General features: G+C 50.0%; 2 protein-coding genes across 14 annotated transcripts in view; one reads left to right on the forward strand and one right to left on the reverse strand.

The window, feature by feature from the left end:
* LOC149365785 (nucleoredoxin-like protein 2) overlaps positions 1-22,924 on the forward strand; it is a 109,780-nt gene that overhangs the window by 55,130 nt on the left and 31,726 nt on the right. For 4 of the 13 annotated variants that reach the window (XM_089546117.1, XM_089546109.1, XM_089546135.1 and 1 more), the window contains one exon: positions 1,299-2,611. In XM_089546117.1, the coding sequence (XP_089402243.1) occupies positions 1,299-1,916 (618 nt within the window). In that variant the 3' untranslated portion in view covers positions 1,917-2,611. Of the gene's footprint in view, positions 1-1,298; positions 2,612-15,462; positions 15,634-17,737; positions 17,974-18,833; positions 18,938-22,924 lie in introns of those variants that run through there. The other 9 variants (XM_089546153.1, XM_089546123.1, XM_089546216.1 and 6 more) reach the window with 7 other exon arrangements.
* LOC149365787 (uncharacterized) lies at positions 6,578-8,065 on the reverse strand. The gene has a single exon (XM_089544986.1). The coding sequence runs from the start codon at positions 8,063-8,065 to the stop codon at positions 6,578-6,580; it is 1,488 nt and encodes a 495-aa protein (XP_089401112.1).

Below are 22,924 nucleotides of genomic sequence, written 5' to 3' on the forward strand. Positions count from 1 at the left end.
TGAATGACTCCAACTGATTTCCACAGCCAAACTCTGATAATATTATGCATTTTGTATTTCGCCAGACTGAGATAGAGCTCGCGATCACTTAGCAGGTCGACGTCAAAGCGATTGAACTATATTTTTTCACGTAAAAAGTTGGCGCAACTCAAGACGAATACCTGCACTCGGCTCAGACGGCGCACTATTAGGTAGGCAGGAACATGCCAGTTGCAGTGAGCGTCATAAACGATGTAAAAAGCGATGAAACACTGAGTTCACGTATAAGTGCTTCAAGGCGATAAATGTAAACGAAATATGCACCAACTATAGCCCAGCAACAAGTTTTACTGGACTGAAACATTGCGACGGCTGGGATCAGGTTGTGAGGAGCTGCCACGTGGCCTGTCATGGCATGACGTGGGCTCACGGTTGCAAGTTGGAGAATTTGAAATTCCGGAAGATGTAAGCTGTTGGTTCAATGTGTTTGAGAATCCCCCAATATGGTGTAAGATTTGAAATATGGCAGCAGTTACTCATTAGCAATGTAAGCTGAGAGGAAGAAATGGGCTTGGACAGCGCATGTAATGTGAAGGCAAGATAACCACTGGTCCTTAACGCTTACGGAGTGGATTCCAAGAGAAGGCAAGTGTAGCAGGGGGCGGCAGTAAGTAGGTCGGTTGATGAGAGCTGGCAAATGACAAGGTTAATTGGAGAGACATGGGAGAGACCTTTGACATGCAGTTGGCGTATAGTCAGGCTGATAATCACGATGAATGTAAGCTGTTTTTAGTGGGCAAGTGATGCAGTTAGCTTGACGAAGGTGGCATGATCTGGGAGAGAGAGAGAGAAATAACTTTGTTGACCTAGAGATTAGAGACACGTAGCTCCCTGGGTCCCCGCACGACCCCACTGCACTATGCGTTCGTGGGATCATGAAGTTGCATGACGCGGGCGGCCTGGTCAGTGGCGATCTTCTGTCTGGCCGGGTCCGTCGAGCGCAGTAGGATCTCCCAATTTTCCCATGTGGTCTGGGAGTTTATATTGTGCTCACACCAGGAGAGAGCAAAAGAATAAAGACAAATGGACGTCTTGAAACACGAAAGAACCCTACATACTTCTAACGAATTTTTGTTTTGCGCTGTCATAAATTCAGCAGAATAAGTCATCACTTGCGGAATGCTGCTGAGGTGCTCTTGGTGAAGTTTCACGTACGGTGATTAGAGTAACAAATGTTCTGAGTGAGGCAGCGGCATGACTGGACGGCAGCAGTTACGGGAGCGCTGTATGTCGCTCAAGTCTGCCTTTCTGCGCCGTAGGTTTCCTCCAGCTACGTGGCAGACATGAGGGCCAGGCACCACTTCCTGGCTTACGACCCGGCGAGTGAGTCTATTCGCCTTCCTCCCTACTTCCCCATGGTTCCCGTGTTCCACCGGGACCTGACGGACGGCGCCAACTACGGCGCCTTGGGGACGATCCTAGGCGCAGCCGCCATCCACCTCCTGATGGCCAGGCTCTCCCGAAACGAGTCCCTGGCCTCTCCGCTCCTGGCCGAAGCCCACAAGAAACTCGCCTGCTACGCCTCCGGCGATGCTCCGCGGCCCTTCCAGAATTCGACGGCCTACTTACTTCACCGGGTCTCCCTCGCCGCTTCGCTGCCGGTCGTGTGGGAGGCGTTCCGAAACCTGGCGCTCCTCGGCGTCGGCGACCAGCGGGGTCTGAAGAACTTCGCGAGCGACAAGTCCTTCTTCGTGACGATGTGCTACATCTTGTGCGACGGTCGCGATCCGCCCGCGGCCGCGACCGCGGAGTTCGCCTGCAACACGGCCGTGAAGAATGTCAAGGCGTTCGCGGTGGCGTTTCGCTGTGGTAAGGATGCACCCATGCATCCCAAGAAAAAGTGCCGGCTCTTTGGTCAGGAAGGACAAAGTGCTTGAAGCCGCGGGGACGAAGAACCGCCCTCTGTACGCCATAGTTCATGATACTTTGCGCACAATAATTCTCACGATTACTTAACTTATGCCATCCTTTTAGCGCTTAATTCCGGTTCCATAATTTTGGTTTGAACCTTAACTTACGTATCCCTCAAGCTTTCAATCATTGTTTGTAGTCGCAGCTCTCGTTTATATCGCTATTCGTTATCATATTTCTGTTTGTTTTATGTTCTGTCCCCATACTGACTCCGTCTAACTTCACCTGCATGAGCACGTTCTAACCGCCTGGCGAAATTTGTCGTGCAAACGACAAACTATCTGTGTTTGTTTTTTACAGCTTTTGTTTCGTGCTAGAAATGGCTGGAAGGGAGCCAAGTGTGTTCCGCTAACTGTGACTTGGGGCATGTGTGCTGCATGTTGCAGACATCCAGCTCCCTATATATAGTGTAGTTAGGACGGCAGTGTATATCGCTAGTATCATGTTTGGGCCTGTCGCTTACTTTGCGACGTATATTGAGCAGTTGTGTGCTGAGCGAAACAAAATCTCAATCCGGCGCTTCGTCTCTGTCCTAATCTATGCCGCCTTAGCTTCATGCGCATTTCCAGCGAACGTTGTCCAACTTAATGAGTCTTCGGCTTGGGCTATAGTTAGTGAGACATGTTTACTCTTAATTACGCTATAGTTACGACAAGTACAGAGACACAATGAACAGAACAGGCGTGCACTAGCAGATTAAAGTGGACACCTTTTCTGACCATCGTGTGTATGTGTACTTCGTAACCGTATAGCACATCTCAGTACGCAAGTGTGTCACTGGACTGGTGCTAATCGGTGTGGTGCTCGCTGAAGTTTTTCTTTTGTAAGGAACTAACTGAAATAACGGAACGTAGCTGGCTGGTAGTGCATGGCAGACCAAACAATGAGCGTTTATTGCTTGGTGTTACTGGCTTTATAAGGAAGCCGCGATGGTCACATGACGGTTCATGAATTGTCAGAGTGCGACACGTGCAAACCGTCTTGATCAGGCTATACGTCAGCACGCGTGCTTGATAACACAACCTCACGCGTGCCTGAACACTACACTAACGTTTAATCGAGCTTAAGTATCACCGAAACAAATGAACCAACAAGCTCAAGTCTCGGCGTTATTAAAATTCTCTGGGGTGGTGGAGCACTATATAACTGCAGTATATGATATTTTACAGCACGCAGCAATTTGCCTCTGGTCGTTTCCAGCGAAGCACCTATCCAGAGCTGGACAGTGAGCAGTCATCGTCGGCCATGATGATGGGGATCATAAGAGTGAATTGTAGTGCATCAAAATGTTGAAACGCTGTCACCTGGCCTCTAGAATGCGATGGCTGGTCGTGTCCGCGAGAAAGCAGCGCATTCGTTCAGACCTTTGGTGCCTTCAGCGTGGTGTGCCGTGAGCGCGGGGTCTCGTCATACGAATGTAGCACACGTGACCTCCATGATGAGGTATACCTCCCGGGGATACTCTCGGAAGTGATGGTAACGGCGTTATTGAGTGCCGAGTGATGTAGCCAATGAGTGAACGAGGCAAGCTGTCCACCCGACGAGGCAAGGTACCTTTGAAGTCCTGTACCGTTGAGAGAACGGAATCCTGACTTTTACAATACGATTATTCTTTTCGATCGGGGCTCGACGCCACCCCAACCACGGCAGCGGAATTGGGATGGGATTTGTATACACCTTCCCGGCTCTTGGGTCCTAGCAGTGCGTTTGCGCCAGCCATGCGACGCAGGCTTCTCCGGGCAAATGGGGAGACGCACGCGTCTGCCGGATTCGGTGTCGTAAGGCTTCCCACAGCCACAGCTCATGGATTTTGTCTCCGGGTAGGCTGACTCACCCCCCCTCTGTCCGCTGACCTCCCCCTTCTTGCCAACCCTCCCTACGTTTGTCGCACAAATGGAGCATGAATCGTCATAGGCACCTTTACCTAAATCTACAAATGACGGCCGAGTATTCCGTATTTCGGCTGCAATGGTGAATTTTTAATCCAGTTGATTAACGACAAATATCAGGTTCATCGTAAGTCGGCGTTTAAAACCGAAGGTCCGCAGCAAAAAATTTACGAGGCCATTGGTGTCCGAGCTGTTTGAAATAAGGTTACGGTTTGAGTAACATGACCTCTGTTCTGCTCCCCTCTTCCTGAGTCAACATGCTGCTGTAATGCAAGAGCGCCTTTGTGTCTCACAAGCATACCTCGACTAAATATTAGTGCTCACTCACAAAAGTTCGATTAATCTATAGGCTCACTCATACTCAAACTTACACAGGCCTTGGCTCACTCGAACTCATGCACTCAAACTCATTTAGGTTCACAGCTCATTTGGACTCACTCCGGCCAGCCACTCTTACGACTCGCAACTCACTTCGACCCACCTGGGCTCACTGATTTCTACTCAAGACCCATCTGTACTAATTTAGTCTCACGACTCGTCTGGATTCACTCACTCTTTCAACTCATGACTCATTTGGGTTCACTCAAATCGCGAGTCGTTTGGGCGCATTCACTCGTTGCTACTCAAGATACACATGGGCCCACTGAATCGTGTCCGAGCCGACGCGCGACAAAGGACCCCCCGCGCAGCGACATGGTAGAACCCGGTCAGAGCTTCACATACATCCCCACGCTGCTCATTACCGCCCCCGCGTAAACTAGCCAAGGGAAAGGAACAAAACGCCGTTTTCCTCGCTTCCTCTGAATCTTCTTCGGTCGCCCATGGATGTCGCCAAACCGCTTCGCTCTCGAGCGTTCTTGGCCGCGGCAGAAAATATTTCCTCCCCTCCACTGTCACCGAACATGGAGGAGAAAAAAAAAACTAAGCGCACATTACCGCCGCGAAAACACAAACCATGATCCGAGCCTGAGCCCGGACTCGACTCACATCATGATCTGGATGCGAGTTCGGACTCACTCACGGCTCAGATTATCACCTGGATGTTTGTCCGGACTCACGACTCAGATCATGATCTGAATGTTAGTCAAGACTCGCCAATCCGATCATGACCTTCATGTGAGCCTGGGTGAGCCCGAGTGAGTCGGCCAATGAGCCCGGCGGCCTATGTCCACAAGTGCAAGGTAACTATATTGCACCATTAAGAGTGCATTTCCGTGTCTATAACTCGCGCCCTTGCACCCTCCTAAAAGGGTGCAAGGTATGCTTGTCACACCCATAGTAAGGGTGGGATTGTTACAGTTGCACGATTTTTCCAACTGCTTTACAGTGCAGTTTCATGGGTTTTGATTGCTTTAAAAGATGCTGATCATTTTTTTTTTTTTTGCTACAGTGACTACAGTTCAATAAAACGGAGAGTTGAGCTAGTTGGTACATGTTGCTTGGAAAAAACAGCGCTAAGACGAAGGACAAAGACTACAGTTACGGCATCCCCAGCTATAATTATAATACCCAGATGTGTCTTCCACGGTATTTCTGCAACTTTGCTGCGGAGTCACATTTGTATAGTATGCATGATGTTCTCGGCACGGTTTTCTGAATATATTCAAAAAATAAAAGAAAAGATGCCCAGGCTTAGCTTGGTTAAGCCAAGAATGCGTTGCATATTGCGCGGTCTTTTTGCGCGAGGTATTGCTTGGCGGCACTCGATTTTCTCAGCAGGAAAAGCTGCAGCTTTTCCTCCGTGACGTATGAATGGATGGATGGATAGGAGCACCCCCTTTGAAACGGGGCGGTGGCAACCGCCACCATGCTCAGCCGTCCTTTTCTTTCTTTCTTTTCGTTTTCTTTTTTTTTCCACGTGGTTTGGTGACGTCACGTCACCACGTGACGTGACGTCACCGAACCACGTGACGTCACGTCACGTGGTTTGGTGGCTGCCCGGCCGCGCCCAAGGGCTGAACTGAGTGATTGCAATATTCTACGCATAAAAGTGCTTGCTAAATGAAGCCATCCTTCAGCTAACCAGCTCTCACACTACCACGATGCTATAATGTGCTACGTATTTTTGCCAATGAAACAAGCAGGTATAAGCATAACTGGAATGAGTGATACAAAACCACCGAGATGACTGAGCCCAACGCACAAGACACCACTGATGCACGCACTACTTACTTGCTTCCAAGTTTATACATGCAATTTCAGCGAGCTCCTATTGGGATTCAGTAATGCTTACTACCTCAGCTAAAGTAATTGTTACTTATCACGTTATGGGGGCGCAACTCTCAGTCATAGCTGCTCGCATCAAGTCTGCATTTGCCATTCAATAGAAAGCTCGAATAGCTCACATCATTTTAAAAGCACGCTTGGATGAACTACTGCAGTGCTGTACAATAAGAACACCTTACACCCTTACGCACCCTTGCACTCGAATGAGCTACAACACCCTTGCAGCCGAGCACATTTGAAGGGTGCATGGGTGCATTGAAAGTGGTAACCTGCTGAGCGTCCCTTTTTCAAAAATAGGAAAAAATAAGGGTGTGGAAAGGGTGCTGTCATTAATGTACACCTTCAAGGGTGCAATGTTTTTTTACTGTGTGCACAGTTCAGCTTAACGCAGCTGCAGTCGTAAAACACGGCGCCAGACGCATGAGCCAATCATTTATTTCTGCTTTACCCAAGCAATTTTGTTTTGCAAGCTGTGCAGCGTCACTCGCTCACAGCGGTGCCTCTGGAGAGAGTCAAGCTTCTCCGACGTCGGCGACCTTCAGGTACTTGCGCACGTGCCACCAGCAGTCTTCGTTTAGGTCGTCCAGCTGCATCCCGGCTTCGCGTGGGCCGCTGCACTGCACGCTGTACTTCACCACACCAGTGACCTTCATGTAATTGTGCAGGCCGACGAGGCTTTTAACGGCGAGCCCAACCATCCACTTTGCTTCGATGGGTTTCACGACCGCCTGCTCTCGCACAATCTCGGCCACTCGGGGGTGTCGCGAGACCATCTCCAGTGCGCATGCGCAGTCGCGGTTCCGACGACCGAGCACGAACCGAGCTGCTCGCTCGACCAGGCCCCGGTTGCGGCTAGTGGCCCTCTGCACAGCCGCTTCCTCCATGGGTATGGGTCTGCTCATTCCCGAGAAGCCCACATGAAGCAGGCGGTAGTTCCTGTCCACACACGGCGCCAGAGATCGGAGGAAGGCGGCACTCATGAGCCCGTAAGTCGTGCTCAGGGATACCCTCTCCAGCCGGTTTTTCATGGCTGCTTGAGCCAGCATCTTGCTGTCCCTCTCGCTCAGTCGAAGGACGCTCAGAGCGATGGCTCTCAGGCTGGACTTGGTGGACAGCGCAGAGATCAGACTACTGTTGGCGTCGGGAGCCTGCGGTTCCATCCAGTCGTAGAGGTCGTCCGGAGTCCTGATGTCGATGCGCTCGAGCTTTGGCGGTGCGCTCGCCACGTAGTTGGCCATGGCGTCCTGAACACGCTCCCCGAACTCGCCGTGTCGGAAGATGGCGCATACGGAGGTGATCTGCGGGCACTCGCCCAGCACGCCGAGCACCCAGCAGAGGCTCGCGACGGTAGGGAAGTACGAGGAATGGACGGTGACTATTTTAACCTCCGGGCAGCCGGACAGCACCGACACGTTGGGGCCGCTCAGGTAGTAGTTCTCGAGGGCGACTCTGTCCGCAATGCCACACTCCCGGATGGTCTGGCACATGTTAAAAAGGTTGACGCTCGGGGGCAGGTTGCGGACTCGCACGTCTCGCAGGCTCTTCACCTCTGCCACGGTCCGAAAGAAGTTGCGGCACTCGTCCTCCGCGAAGGACAGGAGATCGAACGTGAGCCTCGTCAGCCACGAGGTCTCCCTCAGAGCCCACAGCCACGGCTGCATCCTCTCGGAGGCCCTGCCGGTGTTCATGAACCGTATGTAGTGGTAGTCTTCCATGGTCAGGGGGGCTGGCCCGGTGCCACAGACAACGCTGACGCGGCGAAGATTGCTGTTCTGCGCTACCACTCTGGCGATGAGGGCGAGGTCTCTGATGCTGTGTGGAGACAGGATCACGTCCAGCTGTTCCAGGGACGCCATCTTAGCGATGGGCCTGAGCACTCTTTCGAAAGCGAACCTACTATACCACCCGGAGGTTTTCAGCGTGAGCTTCCTGAACGACAACGACCTCGCCGAGTTAGGATTTGGCATTGTGTTTAGAGAGCAGTGCATCACGATGGGCATTTCGGCAAGTGGCTCGGAACTTTGGGCTTCTTTGATCTGTAATCTTCACAACGTAACGGCAAACGTCCGCGTTTCGCGTCAAGTCCTGTTGACAGCAGATGGAATGCAGAGGGAGCATGGAACAGAAAGAAAGAAATATGGCGCTGAACATTAAAATCAATAAGAAAGTGGAAAAAATACAGTGTTGAATGGAGTGTAAAACTGTTGAACCGAGGGGTATGTATTTAATTACCCATACTCTGCGAAGCTCCACGAAAGACGCGGGTTCGATCCCGACCGCGGCGGTCCCATTTCGATGGAGGCGAAATGCTAGAGTCCCGTGTACTGTGAGATGTCAGTGCACGTTAAAGGACCACAGAGGGTCAAAATTATCCGGAGCCCTCCACTACGGCGTCCCTCATAGCCTTAGTCGCTTTGGCAGGTTAAACCCCAGAAAACCATACAACCAAGCACGTATGCAGAACAGCTTCAGAGTGCCGTGCGCATTCGAGATATCAATTCGTTTCGTCAGCCAAGCCGGGACCAGGTTTCGGGTCTGCTTTAACACTGTCTTAAGCTGAGCCTGGTGGAGTGTTGAGAAAGGCAGCCTATAGCAGAACTGCAGGCTAAAGAAGGCAGCGACTACGATGGCGAAAATAATAAAATATCTATCTTTTGGGCCGCCGTCCGCCTGCACTGTAATGTTTCTTCCCGCAATTCCCTGTCGGCTCTGACGTCCTCCGAGACGTCGAGGCGGGAGGCATTGGTCTAGCGCCATATTCAATGAAGCGCAAGTTGCTGAACTTGCAAAACGTATTACCCACCCGACCTTTCCCGACAGCATCGAAAATCAGTGCATTTCGAATTTTAACAGCATCACTCATACCGTCTGAGGATGGGGACTGGGCTTGTAGGAGTGTGGACGCTTAATTACCTGTAGTGTAGGGTCGTGGCGCTCGATAAGTCGCTTCTTTAGGCCCACGACTGGGATGGTTACTACCGCAGAATACTGCTCAACCGCTCTCATACACGCCCAAGAGCCCACCTCTTTCCAGAAATTAAACGACGCTGTTAGAATTCGAAGTGGGACGAGCCTCCCATCAGTGGATACAGACCTCGGGAAACTTGGCCGTTTTGAAATTTTGATGGAGTGAGCTGACCGTAAGACACAATACCAGCGTCCCAACCAACTCCTTACTGGCCCAGAGGGCGTCAGTATTAAAGTAGGCGGACAGCAGTCCCCGGGGTGGAAGGCATAGAACGGAAGGGCATGGGACACCGATCCTCAATTCGATTCGGCGCGTTAGGAGCTATCGTAGTCGACCGCACCACTAAGCTTGTTATCACTCACAGTCTGACACACCACGGTTAGCTCAATAACTGAGAATTGCCTCGATAAACCGGGAGCTGCGACTTACCTGGCAGAGACAGAATATGGCGGAGGCAGAATGGTACTGATGATGATAACGGGCCTGATAACGACTGGGATGTCTCGCGACGTTTTTCTGCTGGGGTTGTACAATGAGACGAAAAAGCGATTGTTGTGGAACCAAAGCGTCATTCTGCCGCAATATTGATCTAGGGTATTTGTTACGGCATATATACGCTACTCCAAACAAGTTTCGCCACGTTTACACCCGTCTATGAGAAAGCTGTTTTAATTGTTGAACTTCGTCGACTCTAGCATGTCGACACGTGGACCTCTGCATTAAGCCGTGCTGGAATCCTCGCAAGGAACCGGCTTTTACCTCTTTCTTTAGTTTGTGCTGAAGGGGGTATCAGCGCACGTGAAAAAAAAAAAAAAGAAAGTTGTTGAGCGTGCAGAACGAGATATATGGGGTGTACTTATCTAAGCAAGCAAGTTTGGGCGAGTTGCTTTATATTTGGGGACACAACTGCAGCATGAAAAAGACGTGCACAAAAGAGGCCGCTTAACTATATGCGTCCTACCTTGTGAATGTTCTTTCTACGCTGCACTTATGGCCAGCAAAAGAAATGGACATGGACAGGGCATTTAATGCGAAGATAACTGGTGGTCCCTCGTAGGGTAACGGAATGTATTCCAAGAAGAGGCAAGCGCAGCAGGAGGCGGCAGAGAATTAGGGCGGATGAGAGAAGGAAGTTTGTGTGGTTAAAGCGACCACAGCCGGCGCAGGTGCGAGTTAATTGGGAGTTGATGGGAGAGGCCTTCGTCCTGCAGTGGGCGTGTGCTGATTATGATGATTATGTCGATAATTATGTGTCCTGCCTGGTGCTGTGTCCTATTGCAGGCAAGAACGATCTCAGTAACGACACTGCTGCCGCGAAATTTCCGAACGTCGTCCCTCGTATTAAGAGAAACGACAATACATGAGAGTAGAAAATATTTTACAGAACATTCTTGCTCGGTGTTATTTTTTCCGCTGCCACTACTCCCTCTCCTATTTTTTTTTTTTTTTTGCATAGGGTTTCAAGCTTGCTAAGCTCTCAGGTGATTTTGCTCCCGGTGGCCCGTTAGCTGTTTTTCGGGGGAAATAAGGATGATTGAGTCAACAGCTCCGAAGGAGCTATTATGGCTGGAACACAAAGGGCAACGAAATAACTGGAGGGGCTTTTAAGGATCTGGCGCAATAGCATTAATAGGTACCTGCAGCGGCCTGGGGTCTTCTTAGCGTATCACTTCGTAGACACGGACAGTGTTTTTTTTTCGTTCACGACCATATAACGGTTAGCCTACCCTTAAAGGGTCAGTCTACTCACCGAGATGAGTGTATAAATAATGGCATATTCTGGTAGTTGGCACCCTATAACATCAATAACGAGGGGTCTGCGCCCGGTTTAGGCAGGAATTTATATTTTATTTTGGCGTTAAAAGTCGCGCAAAAATGCATGGTGGCGACCCCAAACGTTCATTTTGTTCAAGAAAGTGATAGTCTTTTTTTGTGGAACCATAAGTGAATATACTACGTACCATTTGTATGCCCCAATGTCAGAGAAACGCACGTTTTGTTCTAGTAAACTGTAGAAGGCGTACCGCTCGCTTTTTCTGTAAATCACGTGAATATTTATAGTTACACGTACGCAAAACGCAGGCACATTCCCACTTTTAGTTCAGCGTATGCTAGCAGAGACGCAAAAATAAACTCAGCCTATAGTGGCGCTATCTGGTCGTCAGGACGGGAACCATTGCTGTAAACAAACCGACTCTCCACTTAAGCCGAGGAGCGGCAGAATCGTCGCTCTAATTATTAAAATAAACCAAATTTATCTCTTATATGTTTTTTTATAGGCCAGATGAAACGAAGCGAAAGACAGGCGCCCCATTTATGGCCAGTGAACGCACTGAAAAAGGCAGCAACAACGAGCATTCAGTCCGAAGCGAGGTCCGGCTTCGACGGGCGCCGCCATGTTTGTCGCCGCGCGGCGGAAATCCAGATGGTTGCCAGATGAGACTACCATCTCATACAGATGCGTTCCCACATTAATAAATTCTATTTTAAAATGTTCTACCGCACTCCTTGGCACCACAGCTGGCTAAACGGTAATTTGAGTAAAGAGCTATCGGTTGCCGCAAAGAAAATATGGTCGATAAAATTCAGTAGACTGACCCTTTAAGACAATCCAACAGCATTAGATATCCCTCCCGCTCAAGTAGTCCTTCTCTGTCGCCTAGGTTCTGCCTATACATGCCCATATAAGAGGAACTGATCATTCTGTGCTTTCCATTCATAGATCACGGAGGGTCCTCATAACCATTCATTACTCAATAATCCTCATACTCAGGAAATGTAGCACGGCTAGCATTGCACTTAGAAGAGTCATCAAGAAATGTCTACCTTCGCTAGCTTCCAATTTTCCGAACTGTCACCCAAGTCTATTTCTAGAACTCAGTCAATACCGTAAAAAGTAGATTAACAGTTGCTCCGGCTGCTCTGAATCTATCGCTTCACCTCCGTCGTGGCCAGCGGTATACGCTACCGCCGCTTTGCACCGCATGTACAGGGCGTTTCATCTAAGTCTTTACACAATTTTTAGAAATAGGTTTTTTTGAGTTAGAAGAGCGCTTTTTTCGGCATAGCATTGTAAGTGGCTTAGTTTATCAGAATACTGCTAAGAAGTGCTGACGAGCAGGCTGCTTAACTAATAACGAATAGGTAACGTTTTAACTATTACTGTTAGGCTCCTTAATTATTGAGAGGCTTGTAGCCCACCGTAAGTAATTGCATATGTTTTTAGAATTTTTTAAACGTGCTTGACCTTGGCACTTGGCCCAAAAAATTCTGGCTGCATCGCACCAAAATGCATGCGCTTTCGAGAAGCTTGCAGGAAAGCAACCTGTCCAGTGAACTTAGCTAGTCGAAACAGCCAAAATTTGATAGGTCGCAGCGCCGAGGATAACAGCAAAAACTGATAGGGATATTACTTACGGTGTGCTATTCGCCTCTAAATAATTAAGAAGCCTAACAGTGGTAGTTAAAAAGTTGACTATTCAATATTCGTTAACCAGCCCGCTAGTTAGTACGTCTTAAATGTATTCTGACCTGAGCCGATCACACTTGTCTAGAGTGCTCGAACGGTGCCGTCCGGTTGAAATACTGCGAAATTCTAAAGAAGGCATTGACTTTCACTGATAATACCTGCGCTGGGGAGAAGCCTAACAGACATGTGCATCACACAGGCGCCAGCGCCTTACCCCCCAGCAAAGCAGCTGCGATAAGATTTAACTTCATTTGCTCCCCAGCACACCGCTCGAGCACTCTATATAGACAAGTGGGATCGACTCTGTACTACACCGATGACAATGATATGCCAGAAAGAGCGCTCTTCTAATTCAAAAAGTCGATTTCTAAAAATTAAGTAAAGTGCTTACTTTAAAGATGAAAGCGGATTTTTTTTTATTTTTCCGAGTGAACGTGGACCTGGGTTGCCCAGTTTGGCGTACAAGAAATAGAGCGCATTTTTGCATTACAGTTAACGAAACCTAAATTGACCAGAGAAAGTTCCGCGTACAGCTAGAAATCTTGTCGAACACGAAATCTTGAAGTCTATTCGATGAGGCTTTGCTGCCGTATCCCTCCTCATCTATAAAAAAAACATCTATAAACATCACAAAAACATCTATCGCCACAGGCATAGTCTGGCACTTTCTTCCTTTTGCGCATTTTGCCGTAATCCTGAATCTGTTTATTGTTTTCGGCTCTATTGCCGCCGCATTACCTCTTTGAGAAGATGGTTGTTGGAGGAGCCCCACCAGCATTAGACCCTCTTCTGAGCCGTCCGCTCTGGCCGTCATTTGGCGCCGCCACACTTGGTTCCAGCCGCAAATCTGTTTGTTCCGCCGTTCAAAATTTCTTGCTGGAATCTCATTGGCTACCTTGCTAAGTTGTTATAATATCGCCTTATCTGTCTTTATTATTACATTTTTAATTAATTAGTTTTTCTTTTTCCTTTTCAGTCTACCCTTACAAAAATTTATACAGTTTGTAGTCTATCCACAGATCATTGCCTGTAAAGTCTGTAGGCTTTCAGTAGACAAATCCTGCAGACTAGCCTAAAGGCAATACGAATCATATAGACAGTCTATAGACAATCTATAGATTTATGGCAATACACTTTTACGAGGTCTGTTAGAAAAGTATCCGACCTTTGGCCGAAGAAAAAAATATGGCATAACTGGAGCGTTGGAAACCTAATAACCTTCAAAGTAGTCTCCTTGGGACTCCACACACTTCTCCCAGCGGTGCTGCCATTGTTGGAAGTATTCCGAAAAGGCTCCTTTCGGAATGGAGTTTAGCTCAGCTGTCGTTGCAGCCATAATGTCCTCTCTTGTCTGAAATCACGCTCCTTTCAATGTCCTCTTGACTTTGGGAAACAGCCAGAAGTCGCAGGGGGCCATATCAGGAGAGTAAGGAGTCTGTTGAACTACAGGAGTCTGGTTTTTCGCCAAAAAAGTCTGAATCAAGTGCGAGGAATGTGCAGGAGCATTGTCGTGATGGATGCGCCAATTTCCTGTTGACCGCAACTCCGGTCTCTTGCGCCGCACAGCACCACGTAGGCGACGGAAGACGTCCCTATAGCACTCTTTGGTCATTGTTTGACCCTGCGGAGTGCGTACTCGTGGTGTGCCACACAGAGGGAGTCAAAGAAAGCTGTCATCATCACTTTGACATTGCTGCGCACTTGGCGGGCCTTCTTTGGTCTCGGTGACATGAAATGCTTCCACTGTGACGACTGGTATTTGGTTTCCGGTTCGTACCCGTACACCAAAGACTCGTCACCAGTGATTATGCTGTTTATGAAGTCGGGGTCACTGTTTGTCGAATCTAGTATGTCCTGCGAGACTTCAACACGAAGCTGCTTTTGCTCCGCCGTGAGCAGCTTCGGCACGAATTTCCTCTCTCCATGGCCAAATCTTCGGGGATAATGGAATGTGCAGAAAAATTGCTGATGACAACCTCTTCCACAATTTCTCGGATAGTCACACGACGGTCCCGCATCACCACAGCGTTCACTTCGCCAATGGCCTAGTCATTTCGGCATGTTGATGGCCGACTGGAGCGTGGCTCGTTCTCCGTCGATGTGCGGCCATCTTTAAACCAATTGTGCCACTGTTTAATTTGTGTGCTGCTCATAGCATCTTCACCGAAAGCCGCACTGAATATTCCGAACAGTTTCCACTTGGTTGTCATCCCGTTTCTGGCAAAATTTGATGCAAATGCGCTGCTCCTGTCGCTCCGCCATTTTCCTTGTAATAAAAAACCGACGAGAGCACTGCGCACTGCCTCACTCAAACGCTGCGTCCCAGCGACTGACGCTATCGGCAGGCCGGAAAATATTCGTACATGCGCACGAAGGTTCAGGGTCGGCTGGTGCAAGCGCGCTTGTTTCATATCCATCAGGTGTTCGCAAAAAAAAAAAAAAGTCGGATACTTTTTTAACAGACCTCGTAGTAGACTTTTGTCTACAGACAGTCTGTAGTCTAGGAGAGAGAGAGAGAGAGAGGGGGTTTACTGACAGGAAAGGCAGAAAGGTTAGCCGTAAAAATGAATATCTGGCCTGCTACTCTGCACTGGAGAGTAGAAAAGGAGGGTCACGATGGGGGATGATGATGATGGGAGAAGGAGGCAGAGGAAAAAAAAAAAAACAAGGCACTCTTGCCAACATTACAAACGGGAGTCAAGGCCCGTATCGCTTAAAAAGCAATAGACAAAATGAAGTATCTCTAGGAAGGCTATAGTCTACAAGAAGTCTGTAGACAGTCTATAGACCACTTTTATAAGGGTATGCCGTACTTCGATTAGGACCCAACGGTGTTTCACTCCCGCTACGTTATCATGTGCCTTTTCTTTTTTTTTTTTTTGACCGCGTAAACGTTAGCTATCTATGCCTCCCGATTCTTGGCCGCTCCCACAGTGTGGGTGTATTCCACGTGTCTTTAGGTTAACAAGAACAACGCCCTCGTGCTGTTCTCTCGCCTCAAAACCGAACACGGGCGCGCGGCTCAAGTCTCGTGCCAACCAGTGAAGAAAACGTCGCCCTGTGGACGTCCGCTCTACGAAGAACGCAGGACACTGGGCCGCGAGTCTAGCCACGACCCGAAGCTTTACCAGGTCAGTTTGTAGACCTTGCGAACATTGGCCCGCTTTGTACAGGGTGTATACCTTCACGTCCGCTGAGCCGCTGTAGCCAAGCTTTCAGCGTATTGTTTTTGCGGGTGGGTTACGTCATCCGACCTTCACGATCTTGCTCATGCTGAAGCCATGTAAAGCACGACGGGATTCTTTGGGAAAACGCTTGTCCTGTGCACGTCCCCAGTGCATGCAGACCTGGATGGCGGAATTTTCGATGTGAGAGCACTTAGGCCGCCGCGGTGGCTTAGTAGTTATGGTGCTCGGCTGCTGACCCGAAAGACATGGGTTCGATCCCTACCGCTGTGGTCGAATTACTATGGAGGCGAAATTCTAGAGGCCCGTGTAGTGTGCGGTGTCAGTGCACGTTAAAGAACCCCAGGTGGTCGAAATTTCCGGAGCCCTTCTCTACGGCGTCCCTCATAGCCTGTGTTGCTTTTGGGCGTTAAACCCGCATCAACCATCCACCATGTATAGAGCACTTGCTTATGTTGTTGACAGTAGTTTTTCGGCTGTGTGGAATTCTCGACAGCATAATCTTGAACGAAGGGCGCGAGGAAATCCTAGATCGGTATGCTGAATACGTACCTCTACAGGAAGACTTGACCCACTAGAGTCTTCTTTTATCGAGATGCATTATGAAACATCGAGCTCAAAAACACGGAATACTAGTAAAGGACATGACGAGCAAATTAGTGCGCTTTATGTGTTTGTCTTTTTGTACGCGGTGTGTTAGTGCGCTTGTTCGTCCTGTCCGGTGCAGCATTCTATCTTTTTGTGCGCTGCATGTGTTACAGAATGTATTACCAACTGGCCCAGGGTTCTAGGTTACTGATCTTATCTGGACATTGATCAGCACTGCCTGCGCCCCCCCCCCCCCCCCGCTCCCCCTCCTTTCCACGCGAATTTTATTTAAATTGTTGCTCTCAATAGACTCAGCGGCCCTGTTGTGCTCCTTTTGAGGACGAGGGCTCGTCGTTCGAATTGACGGCTACGGCAGCCGGATTTCGGTAGAGGTGAAATCGAAAACAGTGCGCTGAAGCTTCGTGTGCGGCATATATCCTCTGAGGAAATGGTCGCCAGTCCAGCCCTACGTCGTTACTCTTTGCGGATGTGTGGCTTTGGAACGCAAGAGTTCCCAACACTTGTTTTATTTTTTTACCAAATGCTGTACTCCTTTGCGTTTGTTCACTACGTAGCTGCACTACCCCCTCAAGCCTTCTACCTCACAGCACATTAAATATTTTATTACCTGTCCATCGAACTCTCTCTTCTGTCCTGCGCCTCGACTTCAATAAACCATACGTCGGCGCTTCCTGTTCAACTTCTTGCGCACGTCCCGTCGTCGTTCTGCTATGTTCTGTACCGTGAAACCCCAGTGGGTCCGGTTTCGCCTGTTAATGCGAAGTGATCTGATGCCAAATTTACGATTGTCGTATGCGAAAATCCGAATTACATCATTAGTTCCCGCTTTTCTTCTTAGCTACTGCGGTGGGGCGAAGGGCCCGAAGAAATGGAGACCAGGCTCATTGCTCGAGTGGAAGACAAAAAACTCTTTATTTGACGAGGACACCGATAATTGCCATTTTGGTCACATAACAGTTAAAGTCATCATCATCATCAGCCTGACTACGCCCACTGCAGGGCAAAGTCCTTTCTCATACCTCTCCAACTAACCCTGTCTTGTGCCAGCTGTGGCCGCCCTATCCTAGCAAACTTATTAATCTCATCCGCTGACCTAACTTTCTGCCATCCCCTGTCACGCTTGCCTTCTCTTGGAATCCACTCCGTTACCCTTAAGGACCAGCTGTTATCTTGCTTTCGCATTACGTACACTGCCCAAGCCCATTTCTTCCTCTTGATTTCAGCTAGGATGTCATTAACACGTGTTAAGGGCACATCCACACACATCTACAGAGGCAAGTCACAAGACAATACACTAAACTGAAACCATGACCACATGTACAACAGCTACCATGTCTCGGCTTTCCCTTCCCATTGCCAGTAATGGGCTTCGCGTGGTTGCCGGCAAAATAGTGCTTCGCACCTAGCAATTGAACGTGGTCATGATTTGCCTTCTGCGCAGCGCAACGTGCCTCGCCTTTCGGCCCGCCCTCTGGCAGTGGGTCGTGGATGGAACTGTTCCGGGGCAAAGTGCTGATGACGAAGGACGGCACCAGCATCTCGGCCGACGCGGCCCTGCGCAACAAGCGGATCATCTGCCTCTACTTCTCGGCCCAGTGGTGTCCGCCCTGCTGCTCCTTCACGCCCCTGCTGGCCCAGGCGTACCGGGAAGCCAAGCAACTGGGACTCCCTGTCGAGGTACGTGTACGCGCCCGAAAGCTTAACTGCGCCGCAAGTCCTGGACTGAGGATGCTAACTTGGTGGCGTAATCAGTGGATACGATGCAGCTATAGACTGAGCTTAGTAAGGTGTGGGTTTGGACTCGTTTGTAATCCATGCTTTGCACAGAACGCTCAGAAAACGCAAGGACGAGTATAGCGTTGCTGCTAAATCTCCAGGCCATATGGCCAGTGCAGTTATGGTGGTGACAGGACTGGTTCTCTAAGGGAACAAGTGCTTGAACACTTCGTCGGGGTCCCGGCCGAATAATGTGAATTCGTCTCAGGCGGTCATGATGCACTTGTATTAAGCGTATGTTGCATGCAAACATATCGACTGTCTTTTTGTGTCTGGACGTGCCGTTCCTCCCTAGTGCATTGTTGTTTTATCAGCGCCACCTGATGGGTTGGTTTTCGTATCCCTTGTTCTGTCTACAGTGAAAGGCAGCTAGGATTGGAGCACCGCACACCGCCAAGTTCCTTTCGGCCTGGTAGATATTCGATGCAAAATCCGCACGGCTTCCATTCAGCGGGTAGCTATACTGGTGCGGGCAAGGACCCGTGAAGATTTAAGGCGAAGTGAATGATCGCTATTGAAGCTAGTTAGCTAGTAGCTTTTACTGATAACTGCCATGTTGATGCAGCAAAGAGCAAGGCACAAGGTTGCTTTTATACAGTGCGCTTGTTATCGAGCCGTGCACCACAGTGTAGATGTTCAATGCAATGATTAGCAAGGCGTTAAGAGCAACACCGGGGTAAAAGACACCTGGCTGCTCGGTGTGAATTGGCGTGTTTGCGACGCGGCAGGCAGCCAACGGGAGACTGTTCTCACCAACGCAGGTCGTGTTCCTCTCGCAGAACCGAACTGCGGAGGAAATGAAGGACGACGTGAAGAACCACCACGCAGAATGGCTTTCGCTTCCCTTCGGCGATAATCTGCAGTTGTGAGTGACGCGCTCCTCAATATTTTTTAATGTAAAATACGTTGTCAGACATAAAATTCGCCTATTGACTGGTAAGTGAAGGGGGGGGGGGGGGGGTTGACGTCACCAGACCGGAAAGTGCCGTCACTTCCGGTAAAGGCATAAGCAGCTTCTAATGCTATCGCATTACCAACATAAAATGTTACGTTTATTCGCACTCATTATTTATGACCATATTAATTATTGTCCACTCCACACATGAAGAATGGCCATATTGGCTTTCGGATTCGTCGCGGTGGCTCAGTGATGAGAGCTGTCGGCTACCGAGCCGGAGTACCCGCGTTTCGCCTCGCTGTGAGGGAAAGAATGAAGGTGGGAGTGAAAGAAGAGAGAAAGAGCTGCCATAGTTAGTGGAGGGCTCCGGGATATTCTCGACCACCTGGGGATATTTAACGTGCTCCGACATCGCACAGCACATGGGTGCTTTGAGCGTGTCGCTTCCATCGAAACGCGGCCGCCGCGGCCGGGTTCGAGCCTAAATTATTCCGGAGCTCCATGCATTGCCACCTCTGTCACTTTATCATTTCACTCCCACCTTCATCCCTTCCCTTGCGGTGTGTTTGAGGGGCCCAATGAGAAGTGCGACAGTTACTAGGTCATGTCCTTTCCTGAAAACCAGTATTCAGTATTGTAACATAGTAGTGTCGGCAGTCCGCTAGCCAGGAAAGTAGCAGAGTGGACCTCCAAAAGAATCTCTGTATTTGGTTGGTTCGCGCTCACAAAGAACTGAATGACTCGGCGGCGGCAATAGGCACAAGCTTGCCCAGCGGTCGTCGAACAGAATGCCCGCCGCTCTCGGCCGTGCTCAGTTTAGCTGACAGCTAACTTTCGAAATAAGGCGTGCAATGTAGCCACAACAGTCTGAACAACGCAGAATCTGTTCCGCCTGTCTGGGATCATTCGAGACAAAGTGGTCGCATCTTGGTTCACAGAGAAAGACTAATGAACGTTACAAAGCTTTGCGACAGTATTCAATGTTGACAGTTACTAAGCCCTTTATTTTAAGCCCTTTACTAAGCCCTTTACAGTTACTAAGCCGCGGCGGTCGAATTTCAAGATGGAGGAGAAATTCTAAAGGCCCGTGTGCTGTGCGATGTCAGCACACGTTAAAGAACCCCAGGTGGTCGAAATTTCCGTAGTCCTCCACTACGGCGTCCCTCATACCCTGAGTCGCTTTGGGACGTTAAACCCCCATAAACAACCAAACAATACCTCCCTGTACCAATAAAAGTCTTTCGTCATCATCATCATCGGGGACCCAAAACGATTGTGTTTTGCCTTTCTGGGTCTGTTCCTTCTGGCCGGCAGGCCAGGAGTTTGTTTTATATGAGGGTACCCTTATTGTTTTGGAAGGCTCGATTGGCGTCTTGTCAGTCTGAGACTGTCGTGTCCGGTCGCTGTGTTGAATGCAGCGAAGACGCACACGGTACTTTAAGACTTTGTTTATTTAAAGCTGATGAGGGTGCGACCAGCGTCGACCGAGGTAGGAGCCGAACTGGCCGCCCGAAGAAAGGAGGGAGCTGAGAAGCGTCCACGGGAGGGAGTGGCTTCCCAGAACAGGAGGAGGGTGCGGGGGCGCACCGTGGGGGGGCATCTGGTGACAGCGTGCGACGAAGGGCAAGCGGTCGTTAGGAGGAGGATTGAGTGGTCGTTAGGAGGAGGATGCGAACTGTCGTTAGGAGGGGAATGCGAGTGGTCGTTAGGAGGGGGCGCACACACACAAAAGCGATAAGGGGACACAACACTTCCTTCCCCCTTAGAAAGTTGCCTGGTATCGTGCAGGGGGTCGGCGCTGACGCGTGGAGGCGCGCTGGCTTTGTGCGCTCGGGGGAGAAACACTTGTAGGCTGGCTGTTGTTCGCTGTGTCTCCTAGGTCTGTCCTGGGCGAAGTCTCTTCTTCCGGGAAAAGGTGCCAGGCTATGTGGGAAAATGGTGCACGTGTTCTCTCCGCTGGCGGACAGCTCTCAGACGGCGTCGTAAATCTACGCAGCTGGTTGAGATGTCGGCGTGCTACTGTGCCATGTATGTTGACGAGCCAAGAGCGCAGGCCTATGCGTCTGACAATTGTAGCTTCCTCCCAGCGTGGCTTTTTCAGAAACTGTCGGGCGAGGACGCGCTGCCCCTCATTAAGCGTGCCGCAGCGCGGAATTGCTTTTTCTTCCCGGAACGTCTCTGCCTTTGGCTCGGGGAGGATGGCTGTGAGCTGGGTTCGCATTTCACGCTCGAACATCATTTTCGAGGGGGTCTCGCCTGTTGTGCTCTGAACCGTCGTGTGCTGCTTGAAGAGAAAGCGCGCAAGGCGGCGCTGCAGCGAGCCTGTCTGATCTCTTTCAAGGGCGCGTTTTAGCTCGGCTACGTAGCGCTCGGCTTGTCCGTTTGTCGCTGGGTGGTAGGGGGCCGATGTAACTGATGAGATCCCGTTGTCGCGATAAAACTTGAGGATCTCCGCAGACACAAACGGTGTTCCGTTGTCCGACACTACCTTGCGCGGCAGGCCGAACGTTGCAAATAGTGATCGGAGGTTGTCAATGACTGCTGCCGAAGTCGTCTGTCCCATTTGCCTTATCTCAAGCCACTTTGTGTAGGCATCTACGACCACAAGGAAAGTGCAGCCCTCAATTGGTCCTGCAAAATCAATGTGCAGTGTGTGCCATGGTGTGTCTGGCTTTTCCCATTCTGGGACAGGAGCTTTCGGCGGGGCGCTCCGGCTGCTCTGGCAAGGCTTGCATTCTCGCACCACTGTTTCGATGTCGTTGTCAATGCCAGGCCACCACATGTAGCTTCTGGCACACTTTTTCATTGCAACGATGCCCCGATGTCCGGCGTGGATGAGAGACATAGCTTGTGCGCGTAGTTCTCTCGGCATCACAACTCGGGACCCAAATATGATGCAGCCGCGATGGGTGCTCAACTCTGTAGCTCGCCTGCGGTAAGCGTCGAAGTTGTCCCCTTTGAGTTTATGCACGTTGCCTTGTTGAACAGCTGTGTAAACTAGCCGGAGAGCTGCGCACTTCTGCGTAGATGCTGCAACTGTGCCTGCTGTAAGCGGAGGTTCTGGCAGTGCTTCGAACATCAGAACGTCTCCTGGTGGAAATGGTTCGTCAACAGTTGCGTCTAGTGGCAGACGGCTTAGCGCATCGGCGTTTTGATGTTTACTCCCATTGCGGTAGACCAGAGCGTAGTCGTACGCTGAGAGTTTGATGGAATGCTGCGTCGGCTCGATGACACCTTGCTGCTCCAGTTTGTCCAACTCTTTTTCAACTGAATCTCGGAGAGCAAACGGCACCGGCCTGGCCTTCAGAAATTTGGGTTGCGCGTTGTCCAACAACTCCAGTGTGACCGGGGGCCCTTCGTTTCCTGGAATCTCTTCCGAGAATACTCTTTCGTATTTCTCTTGCAGTTGCTCAACCATGTTCTGGCTCGGCGTCTGGTGTATGCCGCATATCATCACGCCTAGTGGAGAAAACCAGTTTCTCCCTAGAAGGCTTGATCCTGTGCCCTTCACAACAAGCAGAGGTAGCGTATGGGTCTGGCCGTTGTAGTTAACCTGCACGTTGGCAGAGCCCAATAGTGGCAGATTCTGTCCTGACCACGTTCGCAGGTGCGTGTCGTCTTGTTGCAGGGCGGGTGCGTCAGATGGCCATGAAGTTCGGAACGTGTCCTCACTGATCAGAGTACAGGCTGCGCCGGAGTCCACCTCGAACTTAATCAGCTGGTGATGTACGCTTACTTCTGTAAAAATCTTCGGTCGCGTGCCGAGATTCATGGTGTTCAGGTCGTACAACACAGATGGTGTTGCTGATGTTGTTCCATGGAGATCAGATAGCGGCGTATTCTCTGAGGCGTTGACGCTGTGATTAGGCTGGGAAGGTGACTTTATCTTGGCAAGTCTCCGTTTCGTAATGCATGCTCTTTCGATATGCCCTCGCTTGTGGCAAAAATTACACG

This window comes from Amblyomma mixtum, chromosome 1, assembly GCF_055824585.1.
Source record: "Amblyomma mixtum isolate Tamu chromosome 1, ASM5582458v1, whole genome shotgun sequence".
Taxonomy (NCBI): Eukaryota; Metazoa; Arthropoda; class Arachnida; order Ixodida; family Ixodidae; genus Amblyomma; species Amblyomma mixtum.